The sequence below is a fragment of the Gymnoscopelus braueri genome (genome assembly GCF_963280865.1).
Source record: "Gymnoscopelus braueri genome assembly, chromosome: 14".
In the NCBI taxonomy this organism is placed as follows: Eukaryota; Metazoa; Chordata; class Actinopteri; order Myctophiformes; family Myctophidae; genus Gymnoscopelus; species Gymnoscopelus braueri.
In genome coordinates, this window is record NC_137619.1 from 14,581,127 (window position 1) to 14,600,889 (window position 19,763).

At 40.3% G+C, this 19,763-nt stretch overlaps 1 protein-coding gene across 1 annotated transcript; it reads left to right on the forward strand.

The window, feature by feature from the left end:
* Window positions 1–6,966: 6,966 nt before the first annotated feature.
* Window positions 6,967–19,133, forward strand: LOC308100525 (uncharacterized protein; the record flags this gene model as incomplete). The annotated part of the gene is made up of 6 exons (XM_080449591.1): window positions 6,967–7,014; window positions 8,854–8,998; window positions 9,849–10,043; window positions 12,219–13,154; window positions 13,335–13,364; window positions 19,003–19,133. The coding sequence occupies exons 2-6, from the start codon at window positions 8,857–8,859 to the stop codon at window positions 19,131–19,133; spliced, it is 1,434 nt and encodes a 477-aa protein (XP_080305717.1). The 5' UTR covers window positions 6,967–7,014; window positions 8,854–8,856.
* Window positions 19,134–19,763: the final 630 nt, after the last annotated feature.

Below are 19,763 nucleotides of genomic sequence, written 5' to 3' on the forward strand. Positions count from 1 at the left end.
GCTGAAGGCTGAAGCACAAATGACACGTGTGACTGTACTGTAACTCAAGCCAAATTAGATTGTTGTACCTGGTAACTAACAAGTTTCAGGAGGGACATCATTTTGTGAGACACGGAAGTGTGACAGAGACTTGTGGGACACGGTAGCTCTGCGGCGTACCGCTGTGGAGAATCTGCGAGTGAGGAATACTTTCTAGGAATAATTGCCACACAGAGACTTGTTGAAGACCCATTCTCCCCCAAATGAATTAGTTTAGCTTTAGTCCAGTCTATGTGAAACCTGCATGCATGACAGCCGCAGCGTCTCAAACACAAACCGGAGCTGTTTGAGCCTGGAGATGATGCAGACTGATGGAGGGGCGTTACATTGAGTTGCATTAGCAATATGCCGTGCTGACTCCTGAATCAGCGAAGTCATGATAAACTAGTCCATGGATGAGACTGTGGGCATAACATCAGGGATCCCTGATAACATCAGGGATCTCCATATAAGGGGCATTAAAGGGACACAGGCAGACGGTTACAGCGGGTACTCTGACAATGGGTATAACGGGTATTGCATAACAGGGTCGGGCATGCATTCCCTATTTGCATCGAGTAGGCCGGTGTCCAACGGGCACCTGTATAGTATGAAATAAATACAAACTCATGATTAGGCTATCGTTAATCTAATTGGTCTCATGATAAATGTGAACATCGAATATGTGAATGAAAGGGGTGTTTTTGTATAATGCTAGGTCTTCATTTTATTGTTGTGAAGTATTTATTACTAACATACAGAACCCAGGTGGTCATTCTATTGTATTGATTAATGTTATTAATGCCATTGTTGCAGAACTGCAATACGTTTTATCGCTTTAATTCACCACAACGCCAACAATTGAATGACCATTTATAACAAGTTGGTGACAATCAATACTACTGTTTATGTTGAATTAAGTATCTGTTTCACATGGAGGGTAAACTGCATACTACGAAAATGAATAAATATGGGAAGGAGGCTGCTTTAGGGGCAGCTTTTGCTAAGAATAAAGCATTTATGAGGACGATTTAAAGCAATGATAGATTCAGCACTGGTTTGTCATCGGTATACATTACTGTGTTGAACTGTGACTGTAAGTAAGAAGAGCCAGGATGATGTGAAGTAGGATGGCATGGCAACCTGATATGTTGACACTCATCTCTGGCTTTGTACATTTTGTTTATTACACTATGATAGCGATATTATCGTTGCTGTCGGGCAGAAACCTCCTATCTCCATATTTTAACTTTTTGTGTTTTTTCTTAAATTAACGCCCTACTTGATCATACTACTGTGTCACACAAAAGCGTCAAAAGTATATGCTTCGAGCTTGTCGATCTGTTACTTTTGCTGCATGTTTTTGAATTTGAATCCTGAAAAGTAACAGCTTTGGACGATATAATAATCTTTTGTTTACCTGAGGCACCACACATGAATTGAGTGGATATTGTATGCATCTAGGATAGCAATGGAAAATAAACACAAATAGAGGAAATAGAACAGAAGAAGTACAATCGAATAGCATAGAATTAATATACCATAACGTTAGTCTAGTGAACATTTGAGTAAACTGAATTATGAACAATGTATATTTCTTTCATCTTGATGGTTCTGCACAGACCAATGTCACATCTAATACTAATAGTCGAGTCTGGGGTGACTAATGTCACATCAAAAGAGAGTCACATACTGTCCTTATATTCACACATAAAACACGAGTCAGGGGTGACTAATGTCACATCAAAAGAGAGTCACATACTGTCCTTATATTCACACATAAAACACGAGTCAGGGGTGACTAATGTCACATCAAAAGAGAGTCACATACTGTCCTTATATTCACACATATGCAATTGGCCTAAATTAAACACAAAGTTTTGTCTCTTATTTATGATGAAATATAATTAACCAGAATAAAATTAATGGAATTATTATTATGATAAAAAACATGTATGTAAGATGTAAGATGTAATGCATTATTTGTCACTGTATATTTACACATACGTGAAATGTGTCCTCTGCATTGTATCCATCCTATAATCATTAGGAGCAGTGAGCAGCCACTGTGCTGAGGGATTCACATTCAATCAACCTGCGGCTCTAATATCTAATCTATGAAAAATGAATTGAAACCAAAGATTGCCCATTAGATAACTAATACAAAGGTGTAGGAGCTAATTTAAAAAGGACTAGTCGAGGATAACGCTGCTCTAGTCGGCTATAGTGACGCTGACCGAGACATGCTGGCTGTCCTGTGTCCGAAGGCTCTATATTCGATCACAGAAGTAAAACAACGAAATTATCGCCTAAAAGATCTTACCTATAACTTACAGCTGTGTTTTGAAGCACTTGTCTCATGCTAGCACCTTTTCTTATCACAAAGAAGTGTGCAGTGAGACTTGGTTCCCCATTGATGAGGTGCAGTAAGGTTTAGTTCTCAGTCTGGAGACTCATGAGTAATTTCTAAGCCTGGTTCTTGGAAAAGGTCTTATAAAAAAGTTTCCCCAGTTGGATCATGGTTAAATATCCTCATTCTTCTCAGTCAACACCTTCATTTCATCAACTAGTCTCTCTCTCTCCTTCCTCCGTTTCTCCTGGTTTCTTTTCTGTTCTTTAATGAGGCTTGGTTGTGGTAGTAGTTGTTGTGGTTGTAGCTGCAGTTTCTCATCGTTCTCAGCCAGGTTTGCAGAATCTTTTTGTGGGTGGCGATCTTTTTCTGGATGTCAGTGATCTCTTTCTGGATGGCAGTGATCTCTTCCTCGAAGCCAGTGCTCCCCTCCTGGAAGGCTGGGTTCTCCTCCTCAAGGGCGCTGTTCTCTTCCTGGATGGCTGTGTTGTCTTCCTGGATGGTGAGCATTCCCTTGAAGGTGGTGAGCTTTCCCTTGATGGCAGTGAACTCTTCGTAGACGGCGGTGTTCTCTTTCTCGAGGGCAGTGTTCTCTTCCTGGATGGCGGCGTTTTCTTCCTTGATAGCAGTGTTCCCTTCTTTGAGAGCGGTGTTCCCTTCTTTGAGAGTGGCGTTCTCTTCTCTGAGAGTGGTATTTTGTTCCTCGAGGGCGTTGTTCTCTTCCTTGAGAGCCGTGTTCACTTCCTCAAAGGTGGTACTCTCATCCTCAAGGCCGGTGCTCTCTTCTTCAAGGGCGGTGATCTCTTCCTTGAGGCGTGTGGCCTCTTCCCTGAGGGCCGTATTCTCTTCTTTGAGGGCAATGCTCTCTTTCTTGAGGGCTGTGTTCTCTTTCTTTAGGGCTTTGTTCTCTTTTTTGAGGGCGATGCTCTCTTTCTTGAGGGCTGTGTTCTCTTCGTTGAGGGTTTTGTTATTTTCCTTGAGGGCTGTATTGTCTTCTTTGAGGGCGATGGTCTCTTTCTTGAGGGCTGTGTTGTCTTCCTTGGGGGCCTTGTTCTCTTCTTTGAGGCCGATGTTCTCTTCTTTGATGGATTTGTTCTCTTCCTTGAGGGCGGCGTTTTCTTCCTTTATAGCCTTGTTCTCTTCCTTTAGAGCTGTGTTATCTTCCTTTAGAGCTGTGTTCTCTTCCTTGACAGCAGTGCTCTCTTCCTTTAGTGTGGTGTTCTCTTCCTTGAGAGCTGTGTTATCTTCCTTTAGAGACGTGTTCTCTTCCTTTAGAGTCGTGTTCCCTTCCTTTAAAGCTGTCTTCTCTTCCTTTAGAGCTGTGTTGCCTTCCTTTAGATCTGTGTTCTCTTCCTTGAGAACCGTGTTCTCTTCTTTGAGGGAGGTGTTATGTTCCGCAAGTGCAGTGTTCTCTTCCACGATGGCAGTGGCTTCTTCCACGAGGGCGGTGTTGTCTTCCTTGAGGGAGGTGTTGTCTTCCTTGAGGGCGGTGTTCTCCTCCACAAGGTCAGTGTTCTGCTCCTTGAGGGCTTTGTCCTCTTCCTTGAGGGCGGTGTGCTCTTCCTTGAGGGTTTTGCTCTCTTCCTTGAGGGCGGTGTTGTCTACCTTGAGGGTGGTGTTCTCTTGCTTGAGGGTGGTGTTTTCGTTCTTGAGGGCAGTGATCTCTTGTGACCATTTGTTATTGAGGGAGGTATTATCTTCTTTGAGGGCTTTGGTCTCTTTCTTGAGGGCCTTGTTCTCCTCCTCGAGTGCAGTGATCACTTGTGAGATATCCGTTGTACTCTCTTCCTTCCGCACTTCCTCCATCTCTTTAATTGTTTGCTCTCAGTATATATTATTACAATTGCATAATATAGAACTCGAGCTATCGACGGGGTTTAGATAGGATATGATTCACGTGTCATAATATGGTAGACGACTTACGTCACAAGCTGACCACATGAGGACCACGATCCACAATGGAGCCACGCCATTCCCATGTGGATCCTGAGATCCACATGATTCTGTTTTTATACCTCTGCCGTTTTTGCCAACTTTATTACACTAGACGGTGCCCTTTGGATTTACATTGGCCCCCAAGGGTCTAAATGAGATTTGCGGCCTTTCCTGTAGTGTGCCTGTCTGTTTTGTTTTGTGTTGGTTCAGCCTTTCTATTTGTGATTGTAGTCCTACTAGAGGTTTGGGTCACACCTACATTGCACCACCGATCCGACCGATATGTCTGAGTCATATTGTCCGGGGGCTGTCAGAGTACCCGTCTATCTGTGTCCCTTTTGTACCCATACTGTACAGTGGTGATCTATGTATCTGTCAGTCCTTGTCCATTTTATGCCCACATATGGAGTTCCCTGATGTCATCAGTATATTATGGCCTTATATTGGCATGCCCATATATGGGCATATCGGTCAGATCTGTGGCTCTGGACAACTGGATCTCCATATATGATATGGGTGTATCAGGTTTGTTTATGGTTATGTCTGAGTCATAGTGACATGTCATGCCTATATATGAGCGTATCGGGTTTGTGTATGGTTATGTCTGAGTCATAGTGACGTGGCCAGGGGCAGAGCTCTCCCCACAACATGATTTACAATTCTGTGCCTATCGGTACATAACTTGTACGGCCGGCGCTGAGTTGCAACGGCAACTCGTTCGCTTTAGCTCGCTTGGTGGTGCCTCTCGTGGCTCCAGTTTGCTTGAGACGATAATGCACAGAAGGTACTTAGGTGGTCCTCCTTCTCCGCAGTATAGCACGTTCATTTGGTGTCTCGTTGGCATTATAGTGAATCTAAACCTTGGGCTTTGTTATTTTGTCGCTTTCTACGCCCCGGTTTCCGCTGCTGCGGGCAGTGCAAACTGTACACTCCGCCCTTGCAAATGTGGTAGGTTCACTGTCTGTCTCTCTGCTCTTGTCTCTTTGAAATGTCAGTATTATTAAATAGTAGGGCCGGTGACACAACTATCCCTCTGACTAAGTTTATTGATCTTGGTGGAATCATTTTGTTCTACATTGTATTTATTTAATTGGGTTAAATTAAGCTGTCAATTCCCACCAAAAGCCATGAAAGAGTTCCTACCCAAAGTCTCAAAAGAGTCAATATTCATTCATTTGGAATTTTACCAAATGTATTATAGCCTACATCTTGGAGAAAATAAATTTGATGGTAAGTATTTTTTCATGAAATCTCATAACACTATTTATCTGGGAAATGTTCTGTGGATATTTGGTGCAAGATGCTTAAGAGATGTAAAGGGTAGAAATATCTACTCAATTACTTTCCACTACCAAGCTAGCAACTGAGCGTGGCCGCTGACGTCAGGCTGGTAGTTTCGGGGCATGCCGAAGACCGACAACGCTGGTCTATCCCCACGCTGAAGGGGTCTCGCTCATTGAAATGCGTGGCGATGTGTCGTGAGCGTCTATTGTCGCACCAGTGTGACGCTGTCCATGTTGAGGACAAGACTCTCTGTCTTTCTGTCTCTCAGTATTACTATACTTGTGAGGACTCATACTTGTGAGGACATAATAAAGCACGTTTATGGATCCCATTAGATTTTTTTTGCTATTTTTCACCCTGAACCTAAGCTTGGTGTTATTTAGTGATCAAAACAAAGTAAGGTGACCTAGGATTCATTCTTATTGTATTGTATTTACTCATTGCATTGTTAATTCTGTGTATTGGGATTTAATTCCTATTTAAAATACAATTAAATAATTTGCTTGTGTTATCTTTAACTATTATTTAATACTCAAGTGGCATAGTGTTAATAACACATTAATTAATTATGAATATAACTTCTTATGAAGTAGTGAGATTGGAATAGAATTATCAGACAGCCTACAGATATTTTCTGTCTCTGTTTGTCTGTCTGTGGACACACATCTATCAATGCTGATGTGTTGTGAATGTTTGGTTTGATTTGACCATGAATGTTTGATTTTAGCATCTTAAGTGTCCACTTTGCAAATGTGTGGACACACCCTCTTATCTTCCATTAGCATGCAATCTTATTGAAGCTGAGCTTACTCTCACTCACCCTGTCAGCAAATCTGTACTTGTGTAAACTGTGTCACCCTTATATTTAGAATATATAATTATATGACTATTTAGATCTATACTGATCTTTAGTGCTGTTGCTTTGCTGAATCTTCTTAATAAATTATCAACACTTCACCCTGAATTGATATTAATATTTTCCATTATAGACAGAAATATTGTGATATAAATTCCAGCTGTTATTGAGGTAATTTCATAACTTCTAATGAAGTAGTGAGATTGGATTAGAATTATCATACAGACAGACATACATATATTTTCTGTCTGTGACTGGACATCCATCTCTCTCTCTCTCTCTCTCTCTCTCTCTCTCTCTCTCTCTCTCTCTCTCTGTCTGTCTGTCTGTCTGTCTGTCTGTCTGTCTGTCTGTCTGTGTGTGGGGGGGGGGCGTGACTTGTGACGACATCACATGAACCGACCAATGTGCGTCGTCCTCTACCCTGATACAGGATGTAAAAAGGTTATTTTTAACTCTATGGCTGCAATAGTCATTCAGAATTTGTCGTTACCAGTATTGCATTGTCGTTGGCATAAGGACACACAGTGTAAGGAAACGGCCTCTCCTCGACATCCTTGACCACTACAAGGTAGGTTTTGACGTTGTGTTTGTGTTAATCGTAATATGTCCATGTTATGCTGTTTTGTATTAGTATTGTGCAGTTGCTTTTAGCGTTAGCACTGCGCTAAGGCTAACTAGAACCAGCGTTAGCAGTCTTGCTAACGTTGGTGCTAGTGGCACTAGCCTAGTGCTCGTATGATACTCTGTTGTCCTCATTCACGTCGACTTCAGACAAGGGTACCGGACTACCTTTTACATGTTTTATATTTTTAGACGGGTTTTGGGGTAAAATAATGCATTGTTATAGCTTATACAGCCGTACATGTTGTGAACTACAAACGGAAGTCTTGCCACTTCCGCTTGTAGTTCGTCTGTAGTAGCCCAGTATACCGTTTTTACATCGCACCCTTTCGGTTGTTGTAAATGCATCCCTGCCATCACTACCGATTGAATCTCCCGTTTCAGCTTGACCTGTTATAATTTTGAATCAATTAAAGTGACGTTTTGTGATTAACGCGTGGGGTTTTAAGCCCTCACGTCATGATATGCGTCGCTATTTCTTTTGCTTTTGACGTCATCTCCTGGCACCGTTATAGCTTGTTTACATGGAACGGGAAGAGTGGACTCCTCAATGTAAAATTGGCGATTTTTACATGGAGGTGCCCATTCTTAAGTATCCGTTTACATCAGGGATATATTTCTTTTTGTTTTATTAGTTGTGTGTGTGTGTATGGTATACTTACTCTTCTGTAAGCCTCTCTATACTTGTATGCAGGATTATAGAATCAAGAACCAAAAATATGACGTGCATGTTCATGGTTGTTTAACAACTTTTGTTTGTCCATTTGGGTGTTGACCAGCTCAGAGGCTGGTCAATTGGTTTTTTAATTGAATGAAAAATATGTATTATGAACCTACAGTGACTAGCCTACAGTGAAGCCTACAGAAAATGATTAAGGCTATCATATGCAATTATGCATGGCCTGCGGATTCTGGTTTTATTTGTCAATCATTGTGGAAAGGTGCTCGCCACATTATGACAATTATGCACTGCTGTGCATGTTCATAGCTCCCAATTAATCACATGTATCATGAGGAGTGGCTTTAAATGATTATGAGAACAATAGTCCTCCGAAAAGCTATAGTAAAAAGTAACAATAAAAATAAAAAAATTACTATTTGATTAAAAAAATTATTTTGTATGACCCTCCCCTGGCCTGAACTCAGATAAAAAATAGGTGAACCTCCAACGAACAAAAAATAAAAAAGCATAATCCTCTTTTCTCCAGTGGACCTGTTCTTTTAATATCAAATTGTCCCTAAGCAGCCATTTTAATTGAATCAGAAGCGAGCCTGTAGTATTTTCTGTTTGCCGCCAGAGTGATGTAGGGCATTATTTTATTTATTATCGTTTTCTTTCTTATTTTCGTATACAAATAAAGTAAAAACAAACAAGGAAGGATGACGTAGGTTAAGAGGAATTTTAACCTAAGTTTAAATATATTGAATTCATTATGAGGTCTAAATGTTAAAACTACAGTAACATGTTAAAAAATCTTGTGTTAAAATCACACCTTGGATTACATTTCATGAACATATAACAGATTTCGGAATATGAGATGTTTTATACAATAGCAGTTCTGATAGCTCTTTGCTATGACGTCTGAAAAGCCAGTAGAGATCACTAACTACATGTATGTCCTGAACTGATCATTGCAGCTTCCTCAGTTAAAAGAACCTAATCATCCATCCAGTTACACAGGCTTTATATCCTGTGTGCATTTGTTACATTTTACTGTGTGTGTTTACTGTGTGTGTGTGTTTACTGTGTGTGTGTGTGTGTGTGTGTGTGTGTGTGTGTGTGTAGCAGATGTTCAATGGTGATGGACACAGCATGTCTCATCAGGACCACATAGACTCAGCTGCTCTGAGTCAGCACCTGAGCTCTGCTGCCCCCTGGAGGACTACTGCAAGCATGACTCCCATCTTCACCCTGGAGGACAACAACTGCTGTGAGTAACACATGCGCACACACCCACACAAAATTATTTGTGCATAAAAGTAACCGATCTACAAACTCATGTGTTGCAGCACGATGCGTAAATCTGCTATTTCTGGTGTGCACAACTACGTCTTGTTGCTACTATTAATTACAACTACGTCTAAATCAGGCATGACTCCTTCAGTGATGTTCTCTATGCCTGCTTGCCCTGTGGAGAAATAGAATCTTCAAGCAGTATCACTTGTCGACCAGTATAGAATTGTCTAAGTTATATCGTATTAACATAGTCTACCCTACAGATTGGATCAAATAACATTGTAATCTTTAAAAAGTTACATAATGCAGCTTGAACACTCACCACAGAGATTTTCTTGAGTCCCCTAGCTTTAAAACTGTCATGTGTCATATGCTGTCCTAGTAGGCTAATGCTAAATAATCTGCCTCCTTGAGCTTTTAGATCTGCTATTTATGGCACATTCCCCCCCAGAATAGGGATACTGGGGTTCAAGTGGTTAAATGTTTCCTGTAGTAAATTGTTCAAATTTGCCATTGCAATAGAAAAATAATTAATGGCAATAACAAAACAGTCACTCAACACTTCTGCTGAGGAGACATGAAAAGCAGCTGAAGTCTACACTTGATGTACACTCACTGATTCTCGCTCCAAGAGGCTTGGGGAGCCTCCTCCCTACTCACTCTCGGCTCCTCCAAAAGCAAATTAACATTCGGGATGCAAACCATTTCCGTGTCATGCTGGAGGACAGAGTGCGGAGGAGGCCATGAGGCAGAAATCAAGGTATTGGAATTGGGCTATTGAGTTGCTCTCTCCTGACGTTCTCCCTCCTCTCTCCTCCTTCTAGACCTCACACTCCTTCCTGTGTGTAAAGAGCTTTCATCTGAACAGCAGGAGAGGAAACCCAGTCTGGTCCAGTTGAAACTAGAACCTCCACAGGTTAAAGAGGAACAGGAGGAGCCAGTTCAAAGACCAGAGGAGGCTGATGGGTCAACAACATTGACATTACTAGGTAGGAGGACAAGTGGAGACACTCTCTCAGGTTAAAAACAATCCCTTTATTAGTACTAAACTTGTGATGTTTTGGTATGTGGACCTTCATCAGATTAACAGCACAGGTAATAATAGGTTGCTTTACTTCAAACCCTAAACCTAGCTCAAGAATGGTTACATTTCATGTATTACATAATAGATCACATTCATGCCCTCTCGGTTAGGGAGTCATTGTGGCGGCATTTTAACTTCTAGTGCTCCTTGTATAGCTATACACCCAATAATTAATTGCTGCGACAGCTCTTGTCATCTAGTTTCATATCCATTTGAAAGTTCTGGCAGAAAACATGTATTTAGTAAGATATCTCCACTTTTCCACAAGCTTCACATCATCCTACTATTATAATTAAAATGCCCAACGCTGTGGTGTTCGTCAGGGGTAGGCCAGCACACGAGCACTCTAATTGCCTCCAAACTTGTCACTGAATATTGATCAGTGCTCTGGCTATTGGGTAGGCTTCTTTCCCCACCTTGAATGTACTTACATATTGTACAGTTTATATAAAACGCCATTATGAAGGCACATTTTAGCCACCTTTTTTGGCCGCTAGGCCCACCCTACTGCGCATCTGCGACATATGCGCGACTACTGCACATGCGCATACTGCACATGCACATACTCTAAGAAAGGTAACTGCAATCGTACTTTTGTGCACACGCACTGGACCTACAGTAACTTAAATTGTTGTTTTGTGCTAACATACTGGCAGACACAGATATTTCATGTGTTTATTGCCTTTTGCAGCGCTTGCACCGGGCCAGACTCCCACGGTGCACAGAACAAACCAAACCACTATGGAACAACCGCGACTCAGCCATAGTAGCTGCCTGCACAGTCAACTTTATTCTACTGTTACTAGGGTTATATGCGAGACGTTGTGTGTGTGCACGAGCCAGTATGCAAGTTTTTATTCGACTTTTATTTCATTCCCACCGAGCCCAAGGCAGCCGTGGGACATAAAACGTATCAGGAATTTGTCAGAAGCACGCCGTGCGCGTCGTGTGTTACACCGCATTGTCAGAACCACGCCGTGCGCGTCGTTTGTTACACCGCATTTGGTTACCTATCAAATTGTGTTTGTCCGTTGCGTCCTGCCATCACTGCAATGACGGCAGGTCACAGAATCGGACGCAACACATGTCGTGTATCACCGTACCATCTCCGTGCTATAATGGAAAAACCTTTCGCCCAATCAGCTCCGAGTTGCATCTGACTATGCAATCCATGCGCAGGGTCTATAACATACTTACCATTGAGTGTGACTGCCTAAACAAAGGCAGTGTGGAGCTCGCTGTGTGTGTGAGTACACCTGGCTGCATCTGTGTCTCAGTAAATTTAAACTACATATAGGAGAGCATGCCACGTGCCGTTCTATTAGTAAAGCGGATTTGGGGAGAGCCCGTTCATTCACTATATCACCTATATTCAGGGGTCCAGTATATATATATATATATACTTGATTTGAAAGGCAATTAAATGTCATTGTCAAATATTTTGTCCCGATCCAGCCATGCTGAAAGACAGTCAGCCCCTGACAACACTGGCCACCTTACAGATTGCTACAAAACCTGTATATCCACTCATTTTGGGGCTTAACAACAACTTGAAGGATAAATATACGTAGGTCTGATAATGATGTACCATGCATGTTAAAATCATGGACACTTGACATTATTCCCCACATTTTCCTTATTATACTTCATTGTTTTTACACTTTGGAAACAAATGCCTATTTAACATTGAGCTTGCCACAATGTTAAGCTACCCACTGGACCTGTATCCATCTGGGGGTACAGGGGGCTTTCACATAGGGGGGCTTTTTTCTAGTTATCATAATCATTATACGGAATGTACGTGACGAGGCCGCATTCGCAGCTAAACACGTCTAAACTTCCTTCAATGAGCACAGGTGGTATGAGACACAAATACACAGTTGCAGGATAATTTATCAAGCCTATGTCCCATACATATGAGCTCATTGAAGGAGAATAATCTTTCTGTAAGAAGAGAGATAGATAGATGGATAGATAAATAACCTAATTCCTTCATTAAAACACTAGACATTATTACAAAACAAATCAATAAGTAGGAGAATCTATCTTATCCAATCAGAAAACACAATGAGTTGCTCTCTGCTGATTACCTGCCCTCTCCTCCTTCTAGATTTCCCGCACCTCCCTGTGTGTAAGGAGGAGGTTTCCCCTGAACAGCAGGAGAGGAGCCTCAGTCTGGTCCAGGTGAAGCTAGAACCTCCACAGATTAAAGAGGAACAGCAGGAGAGGAGCCACAGTCTGGTCCAGGTGAAACTAGAACCTCCACAGATTAAAGAGGAACAGCAGGAGAGGAGCCTCAGTCTGGTCCAGGTGAAACTAGAACCTCCACAGATCAAAGAGGAACAGCAGGAGAGGATCCTCAGTCTGGTCCAGGTGAAACTAGAACTTCCACAGATTAAAGCAGAACAAGAGAAGCTACTTCAAAGACTAGAGGAGGGTGATGGGTCAATGTTGACATTAATAGCAGTGAAAAGTGAAAAAGATGTTGAAAGCAGAAAGACGCCTCTAGCCAGCACCTCAACTGAACACATAAAGACACAATCTGATGACCAGCTCTTCTCTTCACAAAGTTCTGAATCTGACACTGATGACAGTGATGACTGGAAGGAGACAAGGGAAGATCAGTCAGGTGTAAAAACACTTAAATCACACAAGACACGACGTGTGGAAGGACAAAGATTGTCTTTGAGCAACAAGTTGCCCTATAACCTGAAATCATCAAAACAAAACCCATCGATAAAGAGTAACAAAGGGAAGAAAGGCTTTAGTTGTACAGAGTGTGGCAAAGTCTTTGTTAGCATGGGTCATCTAAAAATACACTTCAGGGTTCATACAGGTGAACAACCCTTCATCTGTACAGTTTGTGATCAAACATTCAGTCAAACTTTAGCTCTGAAGGGACACATGAAGATTCATACAGGTGAAAAACCATTTGCTTGTACAGTTTGTGAACGAAGATTCAGTCGAACTTCACATCTGAAGATACACATGAGGACTCATACAGGTGAAAGACCATTTGCTTGTACAGTTTGTGAACATAGATTCAGTCAAGCTTCAGCTCTGAAGTCACACATGAGGACTCACACAGGTGAAAAACCATTTAGTTGTACAGTTTGTGAACAAAGATTCAGTGTAACTTCAACTCTGACGAATCACATGAGGACTCACACAGGTGAAATACCATTTAGTTGTACAGTTTGTGAACATAGATTCAGTCAAGCTTCAGCTCTGAAGGGACACATGAAGACTCATACAGGTGAAAAACATTTGCTTGTACAGTTTGTGAACAAACATTCAGTCAAACTTCAGCTCTGAAGGGACAAATGAAGACTCATTTAGGTGAAAAAACATTTGCTTGCACAGTTTGTGAACAAAGATTCAGTGTAACTTCAACTCTGAAGACACACATGAAGATTAATTTAGGTGAAAAAACATTTGCTTGCACAGTTTGTGAACAAACATTCAGTTGAACTTCAACTCTGAAGACACACATGAGGTCTCACACAGGTGAAAAACCATTTACTTGCACAGTTTGTGAACAAACATTCAGTCAAACTTCAGCTCTGAAGGGACATATGAAGACTCATTTAGGTGAAAAAACATACAGGTGAAAAACCATTTAGTTGTACAGTTTGTGAACAAACATTCAGTCAAACTTCAGCTCTGAAGGGACACATGAAGACTCATTTAGGTGAAAAAACATTTGCTTGCACAGTTTGTGAACAAAGATTCAGTCGAACTTCAAATCTGAAGGTACACATGAGGACTCATACAGGTGAAAAACCATTTAGTTGTTACAGGTTGTGAACAAAGATTCAGTCTAACTTCAACTCTGAAGACACACATGAGGACTCACACAGGTGAAAAACCATTTGCTTGTACAGTTTGTGAACAAACATTCAGTTAAACTCCAACTCTGAAGGGACACATGAAGGCTCATTTAGGTGAAAAAACATTTGCTTGCACAGTTTGTGAACAAAGATTCAGTCGAACTTCAAATCTGAAGGTACACATGAGGACTCATACAGGTGAAAAACCATTTAGTTATACAGTTTGTGAACAAAGATTCAGTCACACTTATGCTCTGAAGAATCATATGAGGACTCATACAGGTGACAAACCATTTGCTTGTACAGTTTGAACACAGATTCCGTCAAACTTCACATCTGAAGGGACACATGATGACTCACAGAGGAAAATAAAAAGTTGTTTTGTTCAAAATGCAACTCTTAAGAAATGTGTATTCATACAGGAGTGAATTCTGTAGTTGAACAGTAACCTGTTTTAATTTTTTTAATTTCAAAGGGGTAATTTGAGCTGACATAATATCTCATACAGAACAAATGTATCACTCATTGTAATCAAAAATTTAATTTGCCCAAATACTGAAGTGGAGGAATCACACAATCTGAAGATGTCACCATGATCATTAAATCATCATTAAATCAACAGCATTACTTAAAGGTAGGGTAAGTGATATTTTTTGGTTAAAACAAAAAGTATTTTGTTAAAAGGTTAAAATACTATATTCTGATAGTAATCATTGCTATAGAGTGTTTTTCAGTAACAGATGTCTCCTTGTCTCTCCAGCTCTTTAATAAACAGAAAATAAATTTTTCGGTAGGTGTCAAAATCTCAGCCAATCAGGAGAAAGTACAAATTCTTAAGCTTAATTTGTATAGTGTTCCAGTTCCAATTTTGTCTGCTCATTTCTTAGTGTCATCACTTCCAATTCCACTTGTTTAATCTGTATCCTGATTGAGTTCTCTGTCCTGGTTGGATAAAATTGGAAATGAAACTGAAACGAAAATGCATTTTCTGTTTAATAAAGAGGTGGAGAGACACTCCTACTCCTAATACTGAACAAACACTCTATAGCAATGAGTACTATCAGAATATAGAGCTATTTAACTCTTATTTTAACCAAAGCAAATCACTTACCATACCTTTAATCTGTTTTTTACCATTTTCTGTATGGAAAATGTTTAATTACATTTACAAAGGTATGCATGCAACTTGTCTAATCATTACTGCCACTATGTTTAACGTTCAAGATGTTATTCCGGCCACTTTGTTTTATGTTCATGCTGATATGTGTGTTACTGTATCTTATTCAAAATAGTCAGATATCTGTTACAGAAAACATCTCTGTGGCTCTTATCTTTTTTTACAGCTTGTTATCTTATGAGTATGACAGAGATTGATTAATTACTTAATACTGTACATTACAGAAGAGTCTGTGTGTGGCTAATACAATGTTGGCTAAAGAAAAATGAGAAAGAGATTATGAGAATTCAGATAAACAATATCCACATTTGGGAGATGCCCTGAGTGAAAATATAAGATAAGCTTCTTAATTTTAAATACATTCACAGGATATTAATACACCTGAAAGAATCAGTCATACAAATTGAAACATACTGTATTCAAGTGCACTGCATTAATATAACACAACTGCTAGATATTTTATATACAGTACTTGTTAGTTTTTTTCTTTCATGTTTAGTATTGTTTGTTTTTTCGTGTTGTATCTTTTTTATATTGTCACTTACGGGTATACAGTATGGATTAATCCTTAATTCTTTATGTGTAATTGTGGACTGTAGACAGAAAAAGAAGAATCATTGTCAGATGATGTATTAAATATAAATATTTCAACTTCACATGTTGTGAGCCAGTGTCGTGCATCGGAAATAACTGATCTACAGGAGATCTGTTATGTTCAGTGCATGATACGGCACACAACCAAGTATAAATCAGGTGTTGGCAGGAGTAGCTCAACCACTTATACCCTTCTGTATACCTAGTTGGCTCTATACTATATATATTAATAATATAAAATAAAAATTATTATTATATAAATAGTATTTTTTATTTAAAACCTTGAAAAATTTGTTTTCATTTTGATACTTCAAGTATATTATGTAATGTTAGTTCCATTGATCCAAGCCGGAACACAAATAAACATGCTCTGAAAAGCACACAGCCCACCCATCTGACCACTTAACACGGCAGCCGTCCGGCTGCCGTCTAAGTGGGCTGCGAACACTGTCAAGATTTTCAATTGGGCCCTGACAGCCAGAAAAGGTTGAGAATCACTGACACATGCAGAAGCTGTAAAAGTATCAAGAGAACAGAATGTTATTAATGAACAAAGAGCAATGGAGAGCAAGAGAGGGAAAGAAGAACAAATGACAGGGTGTATGCACAGAAAAGAGATCTGGTTACTTTCATTGCAGGAGTAATTAACATCACAGCTGAGTTTAAGTTCAAACCTGATACATCCAGTTGATAGTAAAAGAAGTGAAACATTTAGATACAGATTACAATGGAAAGGTAATTGGAGATATAATGGTTTACAGGGGATTGGTCTGTATGAATGATGGTAGAGGGACAAGAGTAAATACAACAACAGGCACTGAGTTAGCAATAGACATAACATTAGTTTCAAATCCCTTGGCTGGAATGTACAGATACAATAGGTAGTGATCATTACCCAGTGGCATTCTCAGTAGGAGAAGGAGAAGAAGTGAGGCCAGGTGGTGGAATCCCAAAGTGGATATTTGAGAAAGCAGAGTGGGATAAGTTCCAGAAGGTGAGTGAGGAAACATTACATTAATTGATAATGGGTGGAGAAATAGAGGTAATAATAAGGTAACATCAGCAATTATTATGACAGCTCAAGCATCTACGTATGCCCAATAACAAGGATGAATAGAACATTGGTACCATGGTGGTCAGAGGAGTGTCATCAGTCAGTATGAAACCAGAAAAGAGTGTTCAGACAACTTTAAAAAACCCATAGTAAGCAGCATCTGACTGAGTATAAGAAGGCACAGGCTTTGACTTTGACTATGACCTCTTTACTGATAATAAACATATGTACAACAATTACATAGCCTACATGGTCACACAATTATCAAAAGGATAAAACACAAAAGCCAACAGCATATTTCCATTGCGGAAACATCCTTTCTCATGTGTAAGTTATGTAGTGATGCATGATGAGATGTTAAATGTGTGTCCATGTATGTCCAAGCACCCATTGGCACAAGATAGTATCCAGTAAAGTGTGGTATGTGGCAGTGTTGAGAATTGATTGATTGATTGATTGAATACTTCATTAGTCAGAAATGTAAACAGCATGAGGTACAGTCAGACGTTTAGGCTAAAAGGATAACACAACAAAGTCCAGGGAACTTGTTTCCATTGTGGTCTTATAAAGAAGGGTGGTACGTCAGGCTAAGACTGCAAGTCGGAGACATTTAACGACATCGGTAATGACAAACCATTAGACACATTTACAGGGACACAGTGATTCCCACCCCACAAAAGGAGTGTTGCAGGAGTGCTGGGAGTATGGGAGGTGTCAGAGGGATCTCTTTCGTCGGGTAGGGAATGAAATCACAACAGAGCTTGGAGTGTTTGGTCTGACGATAAGTCCAGCAGTAGTTTATCTGCTGGTGGCGTCATGGAGGATGGTCTGGCCAGATGTAGACTGTTAGAGGTGAAGAGGAGAGAGAGAGAGATCAGGATGATATGGTGAATGCATTCAATTCTTATTTTTTATTTAAGTAAACGTAGCAATACCACTATATAAAAATACTATCTTACAAGTAAAGACCTGCATTAAAAATTTTACTTGAGTAAAATTACAAAAGTATTAAGCATCAAAATATACTTAGAGTACCAAATTAAAATCCTTCAAAAATAGCAGATCTACGAGCTCACAATGCGACGTGATCTTGTCAATCTGTATTTTCAACAAGTGGCCAATGTCCAACTTGGATAATGTATGTTTTGTAATCATAATCTAAATCTGAAAAGTAAGTTTACAAATAATTATAGTGGAGTAAAAAGTACAATAAGCAATTTTTTTCTGAAATGTAGCGGAGTAGAAGCATATTAAGAATACAAAAAAAAATTGAAATAGGCCTACTCAAGAAACGTTGGCCTAAAAGTATCAAGGGTGCTTAAGAACAGTACTTGAGTGTGTCTACTTAGTTATTTTGGTGTGGTTGGGAGAGGAAATTAGATGTGTCTTTTGTCTGATCCACACTCCGGAGCAGAAGGTGGCGGTAATGCTGGATGCCAACCGCCGGAAGACAAGATGGAAAAAGCTCATTGAACAGCATTTATCCATTTAGATAAATTATTAATGTTATAAAAACCGTTTTTGTTACACAGAAACATAAGTTGTGTTGTATAGCTTCGTTTAAATGCTTAATTTATAGTTTTATGTGCAAATGAACCGTTTGTAAATGGTTTTCAATGGCTTCTTTTTACTCTAGAGCAGCGCTACTCAACCCGCGGCCCGCGGGCCGCATGCGGCCCGATCGCAGCGTCTTGGCGGCCCCCTCAAGGTCAAAAAAAAAAAAAAAAAAAAAATATATTTTTTTTTTTTTTTTTTTTTTTTTTAAGCACAGGATAAAAATACACATTTCCGTTCAAATATATGGGTTGCTAAAACATTTTTCAAAATCAAACAGACAGACATACATACAGGTGCGTCAATTGTTACAGGTATAATGCATAGTTTTCTATGCATTTCGGGTTTTTGGGGGGGTTTGACCCCCAAATTTTTCCGGCCGCGCGGCTTTGCCGCGCGCCCAGGATAGGTGTCTGCCACTGGACATACACACAACACAAAATAAACTGGTACAGTGAAAAGAATATGATGTCAAAATGTATATTTTCTTGTGTGTTACAAAATCGAAAAATCCAAAATAGGACCGTCATTTTTATGGCGGCCCCTTGGACTTTTGGTATTTTGCTGAGTGGCCCCTGAGCCATCTTAAGTTGAGTAGCCCTGCTCTAGAGTATACTCTTATTCTGAAGAGATCGTCCACCAGAAGTCTTGTATTTGTGAAGCTATGGTTGCTCACGGAACACAGCTTCTCATCAGGACCTCATGGACTCAGCTCGACTCAGCTGCTCTGAGTCAGCACCTGAGCTCTGCTGCCCCCTGGAGGACTACTGCAAGCATGACTCCCATCTTCACCCAGGAGGACAACAACTGCTGTGAGTCACACGCGCGCGCGCGCACACACACACACACACACACACACACACACACACACACACACACACACACACACACACACACACGCACATGCACACACACACACACTCTGTCTGTCTGTCTGTCTGTCTGTCTGTCTGTCTGTCTGTTCCTCTTTATTTCATGTGTGCAGATATCATGTGTGTGTGCTTGGCTGTGGACAGTGAGGTGTTGTTGTGTTAGGCTGTAGGGTTCAGTCAGTGTTGCCATGTCTTCTTATTATATGCAACTTTGGGCTTGTTTTTCTGTAAAGTCGCTTGTAAATATTGGTAGTTGCGGGTTTGGGGCTTTTTTGTAAAGTGTAGTTGCTTATTTGGGCTTCCTTCCTAATGTTGTTTAACCAGTGGCTCTCAAACATTTTCATGTCAAGGACCCCCACATATGTATATTTGTACGTGGGCCAGGCCTGCCAAAATGGAAGAATCCAGGAGATTTTGGGGGTTGTGGTTTGGGGTAATTGGTCAAGTAATTAGTCAACATTTTGCACAGTCCAACGCTCTAGAATGTGGTTTTTAAAAATCACTGAAGTTCAAACCCCCTAGAGCAGTGGTAGGCAACAATACCTTTGAATTGATCAAAACAGGTATGATGAAC